Genomic DNA, 21,210 nt, shown 5'->3' with positions numbered 1-21,210 from the left:
TCTATTTGTTGGATGTAACTCGTTTGCATTAAGATGTCGGGTTTATAAATTTGTGGTTAAGCATTTTCAATATTTTTAACTAAAGTTTGTAGTTATTTTAACCAATTTTTTTTGCAACAATTTTCTTGTTTTGTTTTACAACCAAATCAATGAATAGAGAGATTCACATGATAAACGACCCAATGATCAAGTAACTGCTAGAACGACAGTTAATGATTGTATTCCAATTGAATCAAAGGCAATATCATATACTTTATGTTTTCGAATTATCAAAATGAGAGCTTCCAGATAAAGTATGGGGATAGGTAAGTCAGTGATATGAGATTCCAGTATGTTGCAGGAGGAATATAGTAGTCCTCCTGAAACAAGAAAAAAATACTTAAGTTTGTTGGTAGTCATGTGAGTATTGAGTTGGTAAATTAAGGAAATACTGAAATCGATTTGCATACAGCTTGATACATGACTGATACCAGTTCCAAGAGTCACATGATTCCCGTATCTCCCCTTAAGAGAATATTTCAAAATTGGCAAAAATTTCTCGTGTGCCTAAACTCGACGGAGCTAAGAACAGCTCATACTATTCCTCAAGGGTTTGAATAAGGGTACATGCATTTTGGTCAAGTACCTCGGTAACTCTATCCCAGATAAATCCAGTTGATGCAACAGAATAATCTCGGATGTGAGGAAACGTTTTAACGTAAGATGACAATGGGTAAACTTAAACTAATGTGTCACAAAAATTCTTGGGTGACAAATTAACCACTAAATAAAGAATCATTTGATAGAATTGTGTGTGTCCCTATAGTATGTCAGTTTACGCAGGTTAGAATATCCAATCATGAAGAAAAGAACAGTACTTGGCGAGTACTCCACCGGTTTTAAATCAAAATAAAAAAATAAATGCGCCAAAGAAATTAAAGAAACTAATCCAAGCGAGATAAGAAAAATGTACAGCAATTTAATAATAATTAATTACATGTCCTAATTGTCCCACTCAGTTGTTCTGCTCCAGATAACACATGCACTTTAACCGATCACAGCCGTCCAACTGATCTCGACAATGTACATGATGTGTAATGTCATACTGACGAACACAAATGCTAATCTGGAAGATTATATCGCTATATGAACCAAACTCGTTGGATTAATCTAAATTGCTTATCAGATGGAGTTTAGAACAAAAAAAAAATGAATTACCATTTACAATGATCTCATTGGATTAAGATAAGTTTTTATTGGAACTTTTTTTTTCCCACTTTTTTTTCCACTGATAAGTTTACCCGTACGATTACGTAAGACCACCACCAAGAAAAATGGGGTAAGATAAAGTTTGAAATTTTTCATACTTAAGAAAATTTCAGATGCCACCTGATCCCTCCATAAATTTCAAACAATTCCGCTAAAATTGAAAATTTTTGAATAAAACGGTTTCCCTTCTTTCTTTCTTCATTTGTTATCATCAATTGTTGTGGATTGTTAAAAGAATTTCAATTTATATATTTTTATTTAACCAAACTTTCCAAATCTAAAATCCACACATAAATAGATATACATATATTACAACTGATGTCACCTCCATCTTATTTACCACGCAAAGAATTCGAGGAAACCAATGTGTACAACTATGATGAAACTCCAGAAAACAAATCTTGGGCTTGCACTTTACCAACAGCCAAAGGGTTATATAATCCTGAATTAGAAAAAGATGCCTGTGGTGTCGGTTTTACTTGTCATTTGAAAGGTATTCCTTCTCATAAAATTGTTTCCGATGCAAGATACTTATTATGCAATATGACCCACAGAGGTGGGGAATTAAATCCTAAGGATGGTGATGGTGCTGGTCTTTTGACTTCAATTCCTCATATTTTCTTTAGAAGAGAATTTAAATACTATTGTGGTGTTGATTTACCTCCAAAAGGTCAATATGGTACTGGTAATTTATTCTTTAAGAAAGATGAAACTGTTTTCAATAAGTCAAAAAAGACTTTTGAGAATATTGCTGAGTCTTTAGGTTTGAAAGTATTGGCTTGGAGAGAAGTTCCTCATGATTCTACTATTTTAGGTCCTGCTTCATTATCTCGTGAACCATTTATTTTACAACCACTTGTCGTTTTAAGTGAATTAATTGGTAAAGATATTTCATCTGAAGAATTTTCAGATAAATATCAAGTTGAATTTGAAAAGAAATTATTTATTCTTAGAAAACAATCTACCCATACAATTGGCTTACATAATTGGTTCTATATTTGTTCATTATCCAACAAGACAATCGTTTACAAAGGTCAATTACATCCAAATCAAGTTTACAATTACTACCACGATTTGAATAACGTTGAATTTGAAGCTCATTTTGCTTTGGTCCATTCTAGATTTTCAACCAACACTTTCCCATCTTGGGACAGAGCCCAACCATTGAGATTAGCTGCACATAATGGGGAAATCAACACTCTTAGAGGTAATAAGAATTGGATGAGAGCAAAAGAAGGTATCATCAAGTCTAAATTATTTGGAGATGAAATTGATAAATTGTTTCCTATTATTGAAGAAGGTGGATCTGATTCTGCTGCTTTTGATAATGTGTTAGAATTATTGGTTATGAACCGTGTTGTTAGTTTACCAGAAGCTGTCATGATGATGATTCCTGAAGCTTGGCAAAATGATACCCACATTGATCCTTACAAGAAAGCATTTTATGAATGGGCTGCTTGTTTGATGGAACCATGGGATGGTCCGGCACTTTTCACATTTGCTGATGATAGATACTGTGGTGCTAATTTGGATAGAAATGGTTTGAGACCATGTAGATATTATGTTACTGATGATGATCATATTATCGTTGCTTCTGAAGTTGGTGTTGTTGAAATTGAACCAGAAAAAGTTTTAATTAAAGGTAGATTGCAACCCGGTAGAATGTTATTAGTTGACACTGAACAAGGTAGAATTGTTGATGATAGAGAATTGAAATCCAATGTTGCTTCCAGATTCGACTTCAAATCTTGGATTTTAGCTAATATGATCAGTTTGAACGATTTAACTGAGAAATTAGAAGCAAGGAAAGTTGACATTTCTCCAGAACCAATTGACTTGAAGTTGAGTGTTGCAAGTGATCCAAGATTAGTAGCATCTGGTTATTCTCATGAACAACTTTCATTTGTTTTAGCTCCAATGGCTGAAGGTGGTAATGAAGCTTTAGGTTCAATGGGTAACGATAATGCATTGGCTTGTATTTCCGAACAACCTAAATTATTATATGAATATTTCAGACAATTATTTGCTCAAGTTACTAATCCACCAATTGATCCAATTCGTGAAAAGATTGTCATGTCATTAGAATGTTATGTTGGTCCTCAAGGTAACTTATTAGAAATCAAACCTGATCAATGTAATAGATTAATGTTGAAGACTCCAATCTTAGATGATTCTGAATTATTAGCAATTAAGAACATTGAAAAAGCTTATCCAAAATGGTCAGTTGCTAATATTGATATCACTTTTGAAAAGACTGAAGGTATTCAAGGATATATTAATACTATTGATAGAATTTGTCAAGCTGCATCTAAGGCAATTGCTGATGATCATCAAATTATTGTTTTATCTGATCGTAAAACCTGTGCTGATAGATTACCAATTTCTGGTTTGATTGCAATTGGTGCTGTTCATCATCATTTAGTTAGACAAAAGCAAAGATCTAAAGTTGCTTTGATTATTGAAACTCAAGAAGCTAAAGAAGTCCATCATTTCTGTTGTTTGGTAGGATATGGTGCCGATGGTGTTAATCCATATTTAGCAATGGAAACTTTAATTAGAATGAATGAACAAGGATTATTGAAAGTCTCATTACCTTCTGATAAAATCATCAAGAATTACAAAGATTCCATCGATGCTGGTATTTTGAAAGTTATGTCCAAAATGGGTATCTCCACTTTAGCTTCTTATAAGGGTGCACAAATTTTTGAAGCTTTGGGTATTGATAATTCAGTAGTTGATCGTTGTTTTGCAGGTACTGCTTCTAGAATCAAGGGTATTACATTTGAATATATTGCTCAAGATGCTTTTACTTTACATGAACAAGGTTTCCCAACCAGAGAAACAATCAAACCAGTGGGATTACCAGAAACAGGTGAATATCATTGGCGTGATGGTGGTGATGCCCATATTAATGATCCAACAGTTATTGCCTCATTACAAGATGCAGTTCGAAACAAGAATGAAAAATCCTATGATATTTATGCCAAAAAGGAAAATGAAGCAGTTAAGAATTGTACATTACGTGGTTTATTAGATTTTGATTATGATTCTAATCCAGCTATCCCAATTGAACAAGTTGAACCTTGGACTGAAATTGTTAGAAGATTTTTCACTGGTGCTATGTCATATGGTTCTATTTCTATGGAATCTCATACTACTTTAGCTGTTGCCATGAATAGATTAGGTGGGAAATCAAACACTGGGGAAGGTGGTGAAGATGCTGCTAGATCGTTGGTTAATTCACAAGGTGACACTATGAGATCAGCAATTAAACAAGTTGCCAGTGGAAGATTTGGTGTTACTTCTTATTATTTGGCTGATGCAGATGAATTACAAATTAAGATGGCTCAAGGTGCAAAGCCTGGTGAAGGTGGTGAATTACCTGGTCATAAAGTCTCAGCAGAAATTGGTAAAACTAGACATTCTACTCCTGGGGTTGGATTGATTTCTCCTCCACCACATCATGATATTTATTCTATTGAAGATTTGAAACAATTATTGTATGATTTGAAATGTTCAAATCCAAGAGCTAGAACTTCAGTTAAATTAGTTTCAGAAGTTGGTGTTGGTATTGTTGCAGCTGGTGTAGCTAAAGCTGGATCTGAAAACATTTTAATTTCTGGTGGTGATGGTGGTACTGGTGCTGCTAAGTTGACTTCAATCAAGTATGCTGGTTTACCTTGGGAATTAGGTTTAGCTGAATCTCATCAAACTTTAGTATTGAATGATTTAAGAGGTAGAGTTATCTTACAAACTGATGGACAAATTAGAACCGGTAGAGATATTGCAATTGCTTGTTTATTAGGTGCTGAAGAATTTGGATTTGCTACTTCTCCATTAATTGCTATGGGTTGTATCTATATGAGAAAATGTCATTTGAATACTTGTCCAGTTGGTATTGCTACTCAAGATCCTGAATTAAGAAAGAAGTTCCAAGGTACTCCAGAACATGTTATTAACTTCTTCTATTACTTGGCTAATGATTTAAGAGGAATTATGGCTCAATTAGGATTTAGAAGCATCAATGAAATGGTTGGTCGTACTGAGAAATTGAAAGTTAGAGAAGATTTAAGAAATACTAAGAATGCCAACATTGATTTATCTCCAATTTTAACTCCTGCTCATACTATTAGACCTGGTGTTGCTACTTATTGTGTCAGAAAGCAAGACTTAAGATTACATGTCAGAATTGATAACAAATTAATTGATGAATCTGAATTAACTTTAGCTAAAGGTTTACCAGTTACTATTGATTGTAATGTTTCAAATACTGATAGAACCGTGGGTACTACATTATCTTATCGAGTTTCCAAAACATTTGGTGAAGATGGTTTACCACATGATACTATTCATGTTAATGTAACTGGTTCAGCTGGTCAATCATTTGGTGCATTTTTGGCATCGGGTGTTACTTTAGAATTAGAAGGTGATACTAATGATTATATGGGTAAAGGATTATCAGGAGGTAGAATTATTGTTTATCCACCTAAGGAATCTCGTTTCAAAGCTGAAGATCAAATCATTGCTGGTAATGTTGCCTTTTTCGGTGCTACTTCTGGTACTGCCTTTATTAGAGGGGTTGCAGCTGAAAGATTTGCAGTTCGTAATTCTGGTGCTAACATTGTTACTGAAGGTACTGGTGATCATGGATGTGAATATATGTCTGGTGGTAGAGTTGTTGTTTTAGGAACTACTGGTAGAAACTTTGCTGCTGGTATGTGTGGTGGTATTGCCTATGTTTTAGATATGGCTCAAGAATTTAGACAAAAGGTTAATAAAGCCACTGTTGAATTATCTCAAGTTACTGAAACTGAAGAAATCTCATTCTTGAGAAGTTTAATTGAAGATCATCGTCATTATACTGGTTCAGAAGTTGCTGATGAAATTTTGAGTGATTTTGCCAGATATTTACCAAAGTTTGTCAAAGTATTACCATATGATTATAAGAAGGTTTTGGAAAAGGAAAAATTATTAGCCCAAGAAGCCAAAAAGAAAGAATTAAACAGTTTCTTAATGACAATTAGAGAAGATCCAGAAGCTGATGTTACCAATGGAGAAGCTGCTAAAATCAAACAAGGTTATGTTAAAGCCCCATCTGCCAAACCTGGTCCAACTAATGAACCCAAAATTGTTGACGTTGAAGATACTATTCTTGATACTGAGTTTGAAAAGAAAGCACCAGTCAAATTGGATAAACTTCGTGGATTTATGAAGTATAAACGTCGTAATGAAAAATACAGAGATGCTAAAGATAGAAGTAAAGATTGGAATGAAATGACATCAAGATTAACCATGGAAGAATTAAAATATGAAACAGCTAGATGTATGGATTGTGGTGTTCCATTTTGTACTTCAGATACCGGTTGTCCAATTTCAAATGTTATTCCAAAATGGAATGAATTAGTATTTCAAGATCGTTGGTTTGATGCCTTACAAAGATTATTAATGACTAATAATTTCCCTGAATTCACTGGTAGAATTTGTCCTGCTCCATGTAATGGTGCTTGTGTTTTGGGTATTAATGAAGATCCTGTCAATATCAAATCAGTTGAATGTGCTATTATTGATTATGGATTTGAACAAGGTTGGATTAAACCAGAACCACCAACTCATAGAACTGGTAAGACTGTTGCTGTTATTGGATCTGGTCCTGCTGGGTTATCATGTGCTGATCAATTGAATAAAGCTGGTCATAAAGTCACTGTTTATGAACGTAGTGATAGACCTGGTGGGTTATTAATGTATGGTATTCCAAATATGAAATTGGATAAAGGTATTGTGAAGAGAAGAACTGATTTATTAGCTGCCGAAGGAGTTGAATTCATTTGTAATACTACAGTAGGTGAAGATATCACAGTAGGTGAATTGAAAGCCAGTTTTGATGCTGTTGTATTTGCAGTTGGATCTACTATTGCTAGAGATTTAAGAATTCCAGGTAGACAATTGAATAATATTGATTTTGCCATGAAATTATTACATTCCAATACCAAAGCATTATTAGAAGATAATTTAGCTGAGATTAGAAAACAACTTGAAGGTAAGAATGTTGTTGTTATTGGTGGTGGTGATACTGGTAATGATTGTTTAGGTACTTCCACTAGACATGGAGCTAAATCGGTTGTTAATTTTGAATTATTACCCCAACCTCCAAATACTAGACCTAAAGATAATCCATGGCCTCAATGGCCAAGAATCTTTAGGGTTGATTATGGTCATACTGAAGTTGCAGCTCATTATGGTAAAGATCCAAGAGAATATTCTATTTTATCCAAAGAATTTGTTGATGATGGTGAAGGTAATGTTAAAGGGATCAAGACAGTTAGAGTTGAATGGAAACGGTCAGATACTGGAGCATGGCAAATGGCCGAAGTTCCAGGTAGTGAAGAATTTTTCCCTGCTGATGTTGTTTTGTTATCGATGGGATTCATTGGACCAGAAGCTGAGAATTTAGAAGTTGATAGAACCAAGAGAGGTACTATTACTACTGTCGATCCTAATGTTTATCGTGTCAATGATGATGATAATTTGTTTACTGCTGGTGATTGTAGAAGAGGACAATCTTTAGTTGTTTGGGGTATTCAAGAAGGTAGACAATGTGCTAGAGAAGTTGATATTTATTTGATGGGATCTACTAGATTACCTGGTAATGGATCTGTTGAACAAAGAAATTATAAATTATTGGAAGAATTAGCTGATAATGTTTAGAATGAGAGATTTTGTTGAGTTTTTATTATTTGATTTATTTGATTTATATTTTATATTAAGTGTTTGTTTTTTTATAGTTTGTGATATTAAAAAAGAATATATGTTTATTAATCTGATCTTCTTTATTCTTATAATATTTAATACATTGGATTGTAGATTGGTAATGGTCTGTATGGGGGATAAATGAAATTTTTTTTCTACTGTAAACTAACTATAAGAGAATGATGTTGATTAGGAAGCACTCGTGCAGGTAAGGAGGAATATACTAAAGTATAGTTAATATATAGAAAAAAGTTAATTAAAACTATGTAGCTAAAAACCCTAAAGTGTAAGTATACTAATATAAGATTAATATACAGAGACCAGTAATTTTTGTAATAGATTCAGTATCTTCAAATCCGTTAAGCTTAAAAGAATAGAACCGTTTGGGAAAATTACTTTGGATGGTTCATTTTTCTGGTCAAAGGTAAACTGGATAATTTACACGGGAAATAAAATATCCTAATGTTAACCAATGACGGTAAAGTTATATGCATATTTATTTGTGACGTTACCCGCACAACCCTCTAAGGTAGAATACCAACACTCCCCTAATCTCATCACTGACCGGGTGGCATTGATAGATTGTATTCGAACCTTAAAACCATGGTACAAATAATTCCTCAGAGACCCAACATTTCTTCAACAGCTTCAACCGAATCCCCCAACATCTCCAACATTAAGTCGATTTGTTCTAAATCCTTATGTATCTGACTTAATCCAAACAATTGATTTCTAAAATTCACAAAGTCTTGTCTACCTAATGGTTTCGTAAACATATCAGCAATATTAGCCTTAGTGCTTATCCAGGACAAATAAATATCTCCATTTGTAGCAAGATCTCTTAAATATTTATAAGAAATATCAATGTGCTTCTTTGAATGATTGAAATTTTGATTTCTGCAATATTTGACCACACCCATATTATCTTCTCGAGCAATGATCTCATCAATCTTAAAGTTCATATTCTCCATGATACCTTTCAATTTCAATGATTCTTCAACTGTTGACTTCAATGCAACAATTTCACTTGCATATGTACTAGTAGTAATTGTCTTCTGTCTTTTGGTAGCCCAACTAATCAAATAATTGTTCAAATAAATTACCCTTCCGGATATAGAATACCTTTCAAGATCAGGAGCATAACTTGCATCTGAAAACGTATCAATACTGAATGTACCGACTGGTTTTCGACTTTGACGTTTGTAATCAATTTTAATATCTAATGTACATTTAACATATCTGAGACAATACATCAATTTCTCAAAATCATTCACCGTAGGTTTTGATGCCTTTCTTCCTAAATGATTTACAGCATAACTTAAATCCGGCCTAGTATTATTGGCTGCCCATAATAACAGACCAACAACCGACTGATATTCTTTCTTGCTTGCCTCATCTAAGTAATCACCATTAACATTCCTGACAAAAAATTCTTCTTCATTATCTTTAGAATCTGCATGCTTATAGTTGTCTTGAACCATTGGAGTTGATTTTAAGTATTTCTTACTATTACTAATTCTGTAATTCTTGTCATCTTCAGAACAATATTTCATAACAATATCCAGTAAGAATTTCTTTTGACTGATTGAATAACCATCTGAAGTTTTTTCATATTTAATTCCAAGATATTCAGAGATCTCCCCTAAATCCTTAAAATCCACTTCACTTTTCAACTTTGTTTTGAAATCTTCAAATAATTCATTCTTCGAACAAATTATAAAAACATCATCAACATAAATAGCAATGATTATCAATTCTGAACCATGTCTTTTTAAGAATAAAGTCTCAACAATACTCTCGAAACCTAACTTAAGAAATATCTTTCTAAACGTAATAAACCATTCATAACCAGCCTGTTTAAGACCATAGACTGATTTATTCAACCTCCAACATTTACCTGATTCAATTTCATAACCTGGTGGTGGTTTAACATAAATCTCATCGGACAAATCTGCATTCAAATAAGCCGACTTTACATCTAAATGATGAATCGTAAAACTAAATTCAGTAGCAATAGCTGTCAATAACCTAATTGTAGTTAAATCAGTAACTGGAGATGATATCTTGGTAATGTCAAAATCAATACCTTCATGTTGTCTAAAACCTTGGACCACACACCTTGCCTTGAAGACTTCCTTTTTCAAGTCATCCTCTTTCTTTGTAAATACCCATCTAGTTGGAATTGGTTTCTTACCATTTGGAATTTTAACAATTTTGAATACATTAAAGTCTTGAAATTTTTGAATTTCTTTATCTTTGGCTTTGATCCAATCTTGTTCATGTTTCTTCTCAATTTTGTTGACTACAATAAATAAATGTTCTGGTGCAATATCATCTTCTATATCTAATAATGCGTTCATTAAAAACAAATATTTCTTTGGTTTGATAGTTCTACCTCTGCTAGATATTCTAATTGGTTCTTCATCTTGATTTGTTACTTCTTGTACTTGAGCAATTTTTCGTTTTCTTGCTTTTCTGGTGTTGACCTCATGGTCTCTGCCACCAAGTAACACTTTCTTCGCTGTTTTAACCCCATTTGAGAATTCAGGATGTTTCAACTCCTTCTTCTTCGTTTTCCTGGGCCTCACGTTGTCGCCACTCCCCAGGGTGTTTAATTTGTCATTGTTGCCGGGACTCACGTTGTCGCCACTCCCCAGACCAACTACTTTGTTGTCATTCTTTTGAACAACCTTTGTACTGGACCTCACGTTGTCGTCACTCTCCAGTCTGTAGCTCTTGGAACTCACGTTGTCGCCACTCTCCAATTGAGCTGCTTTATTTGCACTCTTGTGTACAATAAGGCTTTCGTTTATGTTGTTTTCGTTTGCAACATTTCTTGATTCTCTAGGATTGAGGTTTTCATCGCCACTTCCCAGGAATTCATTGTAACTGCTCGCACTCACGTTGTCGCCACTCACCAGGTCAGTCACTTTATCATTGTTTTCTTGAGCAATAATATTTTCATTGAGATGGTTGCTTTCTGTCACAACTTCTCCCCTAACACTCGTATTAGTGCCTTCTTCATCAATTTCAGTCTCGAAATCTTCATCCAAATTTGGATATGTATGAGGTATATTCAATATTGATTTCATTTTCACATGTTCTGGCTTTTCAGATGCCTTCAATAGAAATTTGTTCAATTCCTTTATGTCTAACTTCAATACATCATGCTTCTCTGCATAATAATCAAAATATTCATGAATAACCTTATACGTTCTTAAAAATGTAATATTTGATGTAACAATTACAGGATAATCTTTATCTGAGATCATTATAATGTAACTGTTAGAATCTGTTCCATATCCCATGAAACTACCAAATACCACAGGAGGTGTAGTCTTATCTGATTCAACACCCAATCTTTCTGCTTCAACTTTCGATGAACATTTTACAATGACATCTACGCCAAATGAATGACATTTAAATTTGTAATCACGAATTCCAGTAAACCTTTGAAACGGTGACAAACCACCAAATCTCTTCTTTGGAGTATGATTTATAGTTGCCACACTATAAAGACAAACATAATAAAATAAAGACATAACTTCGTTATGCTTTTCTGGAAAACTTAATATACATTTTCTAATTGCATTAAATACAGTTCTATTAGCACGTTCAGCTGTTCCATTTAAAGCTGGAGTATACGCACCAATTGCATCTCTTCTGATTCCTAAACTCAATAATTCTCTAGTTGATGGCATTTCAGCAGCATTATCTGACCTAAAATGTGCAATCTTATGTTTACTATGATAATTATTCCATAATTTCAACAATGATAATGTTGTTTCCTTAATTGCCTTCGTTTGTGTAATAATAGGTTCAATATAACTACTAAAACCATCTGTCAATAACGTAACATAATGCTTCACAAAACCAACACCAATAGGACCAACTGTATCACAGTGAACTCTCTCTAATGGTCTTTTAGGAGCTTTTTGTGTTGTCTTGTTATGAGAATGTTGTCTAGCATTTACCACTAAACATACTGCACACATTCTGATCTTTTCAATATCTCCCGGATTTGCTTTCACATCAATTTCTTTCCTCTTTATTCTCGCTCTCAATGCCTGCAAAGACATATGATTTCCAGCAAGATGTTGACCGTATAAGGTGTTCTCGTTGTCTGCTTCTACACGTGGGATATTATGTACATTAATATTATATATAAACCCAATATCTATAGCTTCTGTAGATTCAATGTCACCACTAATTGGTCCAATGTAGAGATTCTTCCTTAAAACATTCTTAGCAGCGAGAATACACCTTCTTTCATTCATATTTAGCAAATACAAGCACTTGTTACTTCCATAATAATTGTATCCAAACTCAGTTATTTGACCCAAAGAAACTATATTCATTGCTGCATTCGGTACCAACGATACATCTGAAATGATGATTTCTTCACCATTAATATTCAATGTTAATGTACCTGTACCTTCGGATCTTAATAAATTCTTGTCAGCAACTTTAAAGTATTTCCTCTTCGTCTTATCGAAATTTGTCAACAAACTTCTATCTTTAACAACTGAAGTACTTGCACCTGTGTCATATAAAATCAGCTTCTGTTTACCGTCAACCTGAATATCCTTGTATTCATCCCTCTCATCGTAATAATAAATGGCTTCACTAGATCCTTCATCAACTTTATCCAGCTTGCCAACCCCTTATTTGAATTTCTCAATAAATTCAGCAAATGCCTTCACTAATAGACTATTGCCTTTATCACCACCTTCCTTCTCTTCATCAACTTTCTCTGATGATTTATCTTTCTTAGAAGCGCCACCTTTCTTCTTGGCACTATCTTTCTTAGAACTCTCATCTTTCTCTTCATCATCATCTTTGCTGTATGGATGGTATCCTTTACCTCCTTTGTATCCACCTCTGTATCCACCTCTGCCTCTGGATCCACCTCTATTTCCACCACGACCTCTGTAGTTATTTCCATCATGGAAAGCTAAAGTTTCTTTCGGTGCATAATCCGCATCATAATTGGTGAAAAACTTGTTGGAGTTTATATCAATGTATTTATCTGGATCCATGTCATCCTTGACTTCTGCTCTTCTCTTAAAAGACGACTTATACACCATCTTCGTTTCAATCTCATGTTCAGTAGGTGGTTTGAATTTATTCTTATCCTTATCTTTGAGTTCTTTACTTTCTTCCCATTTTGAATAGTAATCTTCCATTACTTGATTAAAAGCTTTGACATTTCCATAAATTATAGCCAGTTCATAAGCTCTGGTAACTTCACCTTGGATGTCATCATGACCATTCATAGCAATAATGAATTGAATTTCCTTATTGGACGATTTCAACCCATCGATGATAAACATCTGCTTACGATGCTCTTCCCTATTTAACCTTGGACGCCTTGCGTGAACACACGCAGCAAAAGCCAAGTTAATAGTATTTGCCAACAGATAATCCTTTGATTCATCGACAAATTTCCAGATCTTATGGATATTTATATCTTCAATACCACCGTCAGCTTCACTAAACCTATCCTCATGAATTTTGTCTAATAATTCAACAACAATGGCTTGACAAAACATGTCCACATAATGAGTGGTATGCATTGGACTTTTCTGCATGAGCTTGCTGATATTATACTTGGTTTGGCGAGCATCATACAATTCGGGAGTACAAATGACATACGAAATACCACCCTTACCATTCTTGTTAGAGTAAGTTCTGAACAATTTTCTAAAAAATGTCAACCACTTGTTTATTGTCGTAGCAGAATTATCCAATGCGGGTAAATTCACAATGGATTTCTTCAAAACTCTAATTGCTGGCTCAATCGAGGCATTGCATAACTTCCTTGTTACAGCTATATCTCTGAAATATATTGAATAGTTAAAGTTATCAAATAATTGAATCTTCTTCGTGTATTCAACTCTATCCCTTTTGCCATGTCTGTCGGTAACCCAGTAAGGTTCTTTCTTCTCTACCTTATTGTCATTCTCATCTTGACTACCAACATCGACAATCTCGTGTTCAGATTCTTCACTATAGTCTGAATCACTTTCAGAATCTTCATCTTCAGATCCATCCTTAGACTCCTCTTCAGAGTTATTTTCAGAATCAGAATCAGAGTCAGCACCAGCATCCTCAGTTTCAGAATCAGCAACAGCACCTTCATCTTCATCTTCATCTTCAATATCAATGTCAACACCATCTACTTCTAATTCAACTTCACCCTCTGCAATCTCATTTGCTCTAACATCATGATTTCCCAATCTTCCAAGATTGTTATCGTCTAAATTGTTATACTCCATTTGAGCACCATTTCTAACCTCCAATCTGGTTGGAGTTCTATGATCCATTCTAGACCTTGATCTCTTTGTTTATATAACTAATTAACTAAAGTTGATTTCCTATCTAACTTTGACTTCTAATCTGTTGATTAGGAAGCACTCGTGCAGGTAAGGAGGAATATACTAAAGTATAGTTAATATATAGAAAAAAGTTAATTAAAACTATGTAGCTAAAAACCCTAAAGTGTAAGTATACTAATATAAGATTAATATACAGAGACCAGTAATTTTTGTAATAGATTCAGTATCTTCAAATCCGTTAAGCTTAAAAGAATAGAACCGTTTGGGAAAATTACTTTGGATGGTTCATTTTTCTGGTCAAAGGTAAACTGGATAATTTACACGGGAAATAAAATATCCTAATGTTAACCAATGACGGTAAAGTTATATGCATATTTATTTGTGACGTTACCCGCACAACCCTCTAAGGTAGAATACCAACAAATGAAGCTCATCCCAATAATTAAATTTATTTATTCACTATTCTTCAAAGAGGTGTACCAAGAGAGACATGGCTGATTTGAAACAAGTATTATTTACACCTGATGTGTTATCAAGGATAGCACCAGACGTAGCATTACAAAGACATCTTTCAATTGGAATTAGACCAAATTTACGTAATTTCTTAGAATTCAATCCCATTGAAATTGCTCAAACTAATCAACTAACTGATAATAATAATAATATCTTTACATCATCGATAATCAAGAGTGGACTGACTACTATTATAAATACTATTACTTTAGGTGTAGTAGAAGATTTCCAAGAAGATCATGAAGGGAGATATAGTTCAGTATATCCAGTAGTTGAAGTATTAAGAGGGAGATTAGGTGCACCAACTGATGAAGAAATGGTATTAGCACAGAATTTATATGAAACATTATATCATTCTAAAATAATCCCTAGTGAATCATTGAAAATAAAGAATTATGGTATTGCCGTTAAACAAGAAGGAGGAGATGAAACTATTTATTATCCTGATTTAAATAAAGAAGAATGGGAATATATAAATACTTCATCAACTCATAGTAAATCATATTCATTTGTATTAAGTTCATCAATAAAGATCTATTCTAAAACTACTAGCATTAATAGTTTATTTGATTTATGTTATTTATCAATGATTGATGCATTAAAGAAATTAAGATTACCAAGAATCTATTTATCCGATTCATTACAAACTAAAATATCAATGAAATCAAGAAGATCAAATACAAGAGGTTTAATTAATATTAATAGAAGAAATAATAATTTAAATATTGATTTACATCAAGATTTATATTGTGATATTAAATTAAATAATGTTAATGAAATATCAAGTAATAATTTTGGAGTTATTAAGGATGAAAATAACAATGTGATTATGTTAGCTGATTTAGAAGGTGAAGTTGAAGAAGTAAGTATATTATCAAGATTATCAATTATTACTAATAAAAATGGTATTATTAATAAAATAAGTTTAATTAATGGTGATGATGGTAACGATAATAATGATTGTTATTTTAATCTTGATTTATTAAGAGATGCAATTGAAATTAGCAAAAAGAGAAGTAGTGAAGGTATAGTATAATATAATATAGATTTGTTACTTTATAGATTATTGTATTGTATTATATTTGCTAAGGTGTGGCTGTAGTGAAAAGCTGATTGATGGTTTACAGGGGCGGACAATAGGCTTAAAGACATTTCTGTAAGTCAAGAACAAACAAACTATGTAATTTATTGTATAATTATCTTATTCATTTTCTGAAACAATCCTTTGTATCTTGTAGAAGCATCATTAATTCCTTTACATACCTCTTGTTCTCCCCAGCTCGCTAACCCTCAATTGAAAGGATGTCCTATATGTGCAAAATAAAATTAAACAATAAGAATTCTATTTCGAACATACGACTCCCCATTCATATAGTCCCTCTCTCTCTCTGTGGGCTAATAATCATATTTAACTCGCTCTNTCCTATATGGGCAAAATAAAATTAAATAATAAGAATTCTATTTCGAACATACGACTCCCCATTCATATAGTCCCTCTCTCTCTCTGTGGGCTAATAATCATATTTAACTCGCTCTTCCCCCCACAAAGAGATCCAACCTTAATAATAGTTGAAGTTAATAAAACATTAACCTTTAATTACATAATTAATAAAATAAAAGTTTAGCAACCTACGCCGCACAAACAAAAATTTCATCTCGCTCTCCTTCTCTCTCTTTTTGTGCTTTACAATTTCTCTGTCTCTGTGTTTTCTCCCTTTTACTAATTAATTAAGAATTTGCATTTCATCTTCGCGTCCACAAAAAGATTTGACAGATTTTGATTATCAATCNTTTACTAATTAATTAAGAATTTGCATTTCATCTTCGCGTCCACAAAAAGATTTGACAGATTTTGATTATCAATCAATTTTATATTACTATAAACATTAAGAAGTAGTATTATTATTATGTCACAAGATATTGATAGAATACTACAACAACCACAACAAGAGCAACAACCCCAAGAAAATGAAGAAGTAGAAGAAATAATAGAAGAAACTCCTACAGTTGGAGAAAAAGACGAAGAAGAGGAAGAACAGGAAGAAGATGACGACGACGACGAAGAAGAAGAAGAAGACGAAGGGGAAGAAACTCCAGAAGCTGTACAACAACAAACTCAAGAAGATGTGGATGAACAATTAATAGAGAATAGACAATTGATCAATGAATTATTAACTAAAAATACTGGAAAAGAAGGTGATGAATTCTATTTAATCTCTCGTGATTATTTAAATAGTTTCTTTAATTTACAAGTTAATGATTTCCAACAATTAATTCATGAATTGGGTCCAATTGATTGCACTAAACTTATAGATGAACAATCAGGTCAATTATATCCTGAAAATGATGAACCAATAGCTACTTATAATGTTTCACCTATCATATTCCAATATTTATCACAATGGTTTGGTATTTATGGTATTCCAGTATCAAGATGTCTTATTATTAACCCAGAAACAGGTACCAAGGAAGTTGAAAGATTCCCACCATCTTTTATAGTTCATCAAATTGTTACTAAACGTCAAAATACTCATACTCTGAGTTATTTTAGAAGTGGTGGAAATCGTCATCATCATAACACTAGTTATCATGGTAGTAATGATACCCCAATTCCAGTAATGTTGTCAAGAACAAGGACATTTTATGATTTATTAGAAATTATTCGAATTAATGTATTGAAAACACCCAAGAAATCAATAACTGATTTTAGAATTTGGTTTATTGATTCAAATGCTGATTTATCATTTAATATTACTCCCAATACATTCATATTTGATATCAATCAAAAACGTCTAGTCAATCAGGGTATATTACAAGATACCCTTAAATCACAAGGAATTGATGCCATAACTTATCAAATAGTTGTTGAAATTAAAGAAAAACATGGGTTCCCGATTGATCAATTTGTTTCAACCCATTTGAAATCATACAGCGAAGAAAATGAAACCGCGACAGGAGCAGGTCATTTAGGGTTAACAAATCTAGGTAATACATGTTATATGAATTCTGCATTACAATGTTTGTTACATGTACCTGAAATTAATCATTATTTTTATTATAACATTTACAAGAAGGAATTAAACCCTAATAATCCTTTGGGATATCATGGAGATGTTGCCAATTCATTCGGATCATTGTTGAAACAAGCATTTGATATCAATGCTAGCAAGAGTAGTTCCAGTATTACCCCACGAGAATTCAAATCCACAATTGGTCGTTATTCATCTATGTTTTCTGGATATTTACAACAAGATTCACAAGAGTTTTTAAGTTGGTTATTAGATGCATTACATGAAGATTTGAATCGAATTCATGAAAAACCATATTGTGAAAAACCAGAGTTGGAAGATTCTCAAATAAATGATCCAAATGCAATCATCAAATTATCGGAAACTTGTTGGCAACAACATCAAGCTAGAAATGATTCGGTTATAACTGATTTATTCACCGGATTGTATCAATCCACTTTGGTTTGTCCTGATTGTTCCAAGACGTCTATCACATTTGATCCATTCAATGATTTGACATTACCATTACCAATAAGTAAGAAATGGTATCACACATTCACTATTGTCGATTTATCCCCCGAGAAAATCATGCCTCAACGAATTATGAAATTAGAAGTTGAATTAAATAAAAATTCAAACTATGATGAATTATTAAATTATTTAAGTAAATTCCTTAATATTCCAAGTTCATTTTTATTCATATTTGAATTATTCCAAGGATCTTTTTATAGTGATTTCCAACTTGATTATCTCAAAAATAAATTCTTACCAATCGGTGATATAATTCGTGATAATGATGATATTTATGTTTATTGTATTCCTCATGATTTGGATCAAGATATTATCGTACCCGTGTTTAATTCTGTTCAACAGGATTCATCTGGGAAATCATACAGAGGTGTCAATATGTTTGGAATCCCCTTGTTTGTCGTGTTGAATAAAGAAGAAGATGGTGATAGTTTTGGAAATATTAGAAGAAAATTATTGTCCATTAATGCCGCATTGACTGAAGTTGATTTAGTTCTGGAATATGAGAATATAAAATCAAATATGGAGAATTATATTGATAAGGAATATTATACAAAACGTGATTTCCCCATGATTGAGAATGAAGTGGAAGACGAGGAAGGATATGATTCAGATGTATCATTAGCCAATCCATACATTGGTGGTAATTTTGGGTTTACGATTAACTATGTGCATGAATATACACCCAAAATGGCAATGAATTTCCGATCACGGTTCACATATGGTCATCATAACAAACATGCCAAGCAACAGCAACAACAACCGGAAAGGGTCATAAATGCTCCAATGCACAAGCCTAGTATTCAAGAATTCAAGCCATTAGGTGAGCAATTATCTGATGTTAAGCGAGATTATTATCATTATCCTGATTATTGCCAGCAGAAACTCGATCAAGAAATGGAAGAATTGATAGTGGAAGAAGACGGGAAGACAAGTGATGTTCCTGTGGCAGAAGAATTTACTAGTGCGAATGTTTCCGAAGAGACTTCTGAAGAGAGTTATGTTATGGTTGAAGGCACGACCACTTCTGAAGAACAAATACAACAAGAACACCGAGAGGAAGTTATACCACCGCCATTACCACCAAGAGGAAGAACAATCCCCGTTTCTTCAGATGAAGATGAAACTGAAAGTGAAGTGAATTTAGGAACTTTATTTGATTCAACCCTGAACTTACCACCACCTCCCCCATCAACATATTCCGTTTCTTCGACCAAGCCTTCAAATGTGAACTCTCCTGTTGAACAAGAACCAGAAGAATCCCCAGAAGTAGGTCAGAAAAAGCCATTAGTCACCAAGGATACAATATTACTATGTGATTGGGATCCAGAAATATTTCAAAAATGTTTCGATATCAGTCAACAAACATGGCATACCATCCCTAATCTCTCCAACCCGGAACTCGAGAAAAACAAAGCAATCCTAGAACGTCAACGTAAGGCCAAAATATCAGTCTATGATTGTGTGAAATGTTTCAGTACCCCAGAAATACTAGGCGAACATGATTTATGGTATTGTCCCACCTGTAAAGACCATAAACGTGCCACCAAGACAATTCAACTCTGGTCAACTGGAGATATTTTAACTATTCATCTAAAGCGATTCCACAGTGCCCGTGCTTTCAGTGATAAGATTGATATGTTGGTAGATTTCCCCATTGAAGGATTGGATATGAGTTCATATATCGCCAATCCCGTGGCTGCAACCCACCCCGAAAATAATTTATATGATTTGATTGCGGTTGATAATCATTATGGTGGAATTGGTGGGGGGCATTATACTGCCACAGTGAGGAATTTTAGGGATGGTGAATGGTATTTGTTTAATGATTCACGGGTGACGAAAACCGCCCTGGTGCTGGAGATTGTCACTCCTGCTGCATATTTGTTATTCTATCGTCGACGTAGCAGTGAGAGTGGTAATTTAGGTGGACTGAGGTTGAATGAGTTGATTGAAGGTGGAAGAAAGGAATATCATGCTGGATTGATGGAGAAGAAGGCGAAGGTTATGGATGTGGATGCACAATTGGGGACATATTATGAGATTGAGAAGAGATTGATTGAACAGATGGAATTGGATAATGAGATTCAATTGCAGAAGGAAAAATTAGCCCAAGAAGGAGAAGAAGAAGTGGAAGTGGAATTAGAGGGGGGAGAAGCTGGGAGGCTGGCTGGGGCTGAATTCAATCTTGTGGAGGAAGAAGATTATGACTATGAAGAAGAGGATGAGGCAGAGGATGACGAAGAATTACAAGTTGTTAAGATGGAGGAACCAGAATCACAAGAGGAGGAAGTCGTTATTTATGAAGAAGATGATGAAGAGGATGGTAATGATAATATACGTAAACAAAGATTAATCTCCAAGGAAAATAATAGTAATTTATTAGTTCAAATTAAGAGTAATGGAAAGACAGAAATTACTTCTAGTCCAATACAAGCTGATTTAGAATCTGATGTTGAATCTAGTGGTGGGAGTACTAATAATAATAATAATGTGTTTGGAGGAAGTCAAATATAATATTAGTCTATCTTTCTGTTACTAGTTGTATATGCATACTTTTATATATAATCTATATAACTCTTATAAACATATAAAGTAAAGAATACTGAAGTAAAGAATCCCATTCCATACAATTTAGATAAACAAAATAAGTCACGTGCCCTCATAGTTAATTTTTAATGTATGGGGAAAAAATAAATTTTCCCTTTATCAATTTTGTGGATACAAAGATGGCAACCAAAGTACAAACCACATTTGTCAATCGCTAGATTTATTGTTAAAGTTATTAGAGAATCAATTAAGTAATCAACCATTTAGTATTAAACAAC

General features: G+C 33.4%; 4 protein-coding genes across 4 annotated transcripts; 3 read left to right on the top strand and 1 right to left on the bottom strand. All coding sequences in view use genetic code 12, as the record gives it.

Annotated features, from left to right (window-relative positions):
• Positions 1 to 1,566: 1,566 nt before the first annotated feature.
• GLT1 (glutamate synthase (NADH)) lies at positions 1,567 to 7,953 on the top strand (the record flags this gene model as incomplete). The annotated part of the gene is made up of 1 exon (XM_049407609.1): positions 1,567 to 7,953. One exon carries the CDS (start codon positions 1,567 to 1,569, stop codon positions 7,951 to 7,953), a length of 6,387 nt encoding a protein of 2,128 aa, XP_049266346.1.
• A 662-nt stretch (positions 7,954 to 8,615) lies between these two features.
• J8A68_000369 (Ty1/Copia family ribonuclease HI) lies at positions 8,616 to 14,321 on the bottom strand (the record flags this gene model as incomplete). The annotated part of the gene is made up of 2 exons (XM_049407598.1): positions 8,616 to 12,647; positions 12,699 to 14,321. The coding sequence occupies 2 exons, from the start codon at positions 14,319 to 14,321 to the stop codon at positions 8,616 to 8,618; spliced, it is 5,655 nt and encodes a 1,884-aa protein (XP_049266345.1).
• Positions 14,322 to 14,823: 502 nt separating this feature from the next.
• Positions 14,824 to 15,882, top strand: J8A68_000368 (exosome non-catalytic core subunit; the record flags this gene model as incomplete). The annotated part of the gene is made up of 1 exon (XM_049407587.1): positions 14,824 to 15,882. One exon carries the CDS (start codon positions 14,824 to 14,826, stop codon positions 15,880 to 15,882), a length of 1,059 nt encoding a protein of 352 aa, XP_049266344.1.
• An 871-nt stretch (positions 15,883 to 16,753) lies between these two features.
• J8A68_000367 (putative ubiquitin-specific protease) lies at positions 16,754 to 20,899 on the top strand (the record flags this gene model as incomplete). The annotated part of the gene is made up of 1 exon (XM_049407576.1): positions 16,754 to 20,899. The coding sequence occupies one exon, from the start codon at positions 16,754 to 16,756 to the stop codon at positions 20,897 to 20,899; it is 4,146 nt and encodes a 1,381-aa protein (XP_049266343.1).
• Positions 20,900 to 21,210: the final 311 nt, after the last annotated feature.

Source organism: Hemisphaericaspora subhashii (genome assembly GCF_019202705.1).
Source record: "Hemisphaericaspora subhashii strain CBS 10753 chromosome Unknown scaffold9, whole genome shotgun sequence".
Lineage (NCBI taxonomy): Eukaryota > Fungi > Ascomycota > Pichiomycetes > Serinales > Debaryomycetaceae > Hemisphaericaspora > Hemisphaericaspora subhashii.
This window is presented reverse-complemented; position numbering and strand designations above follow the sequence as displayed.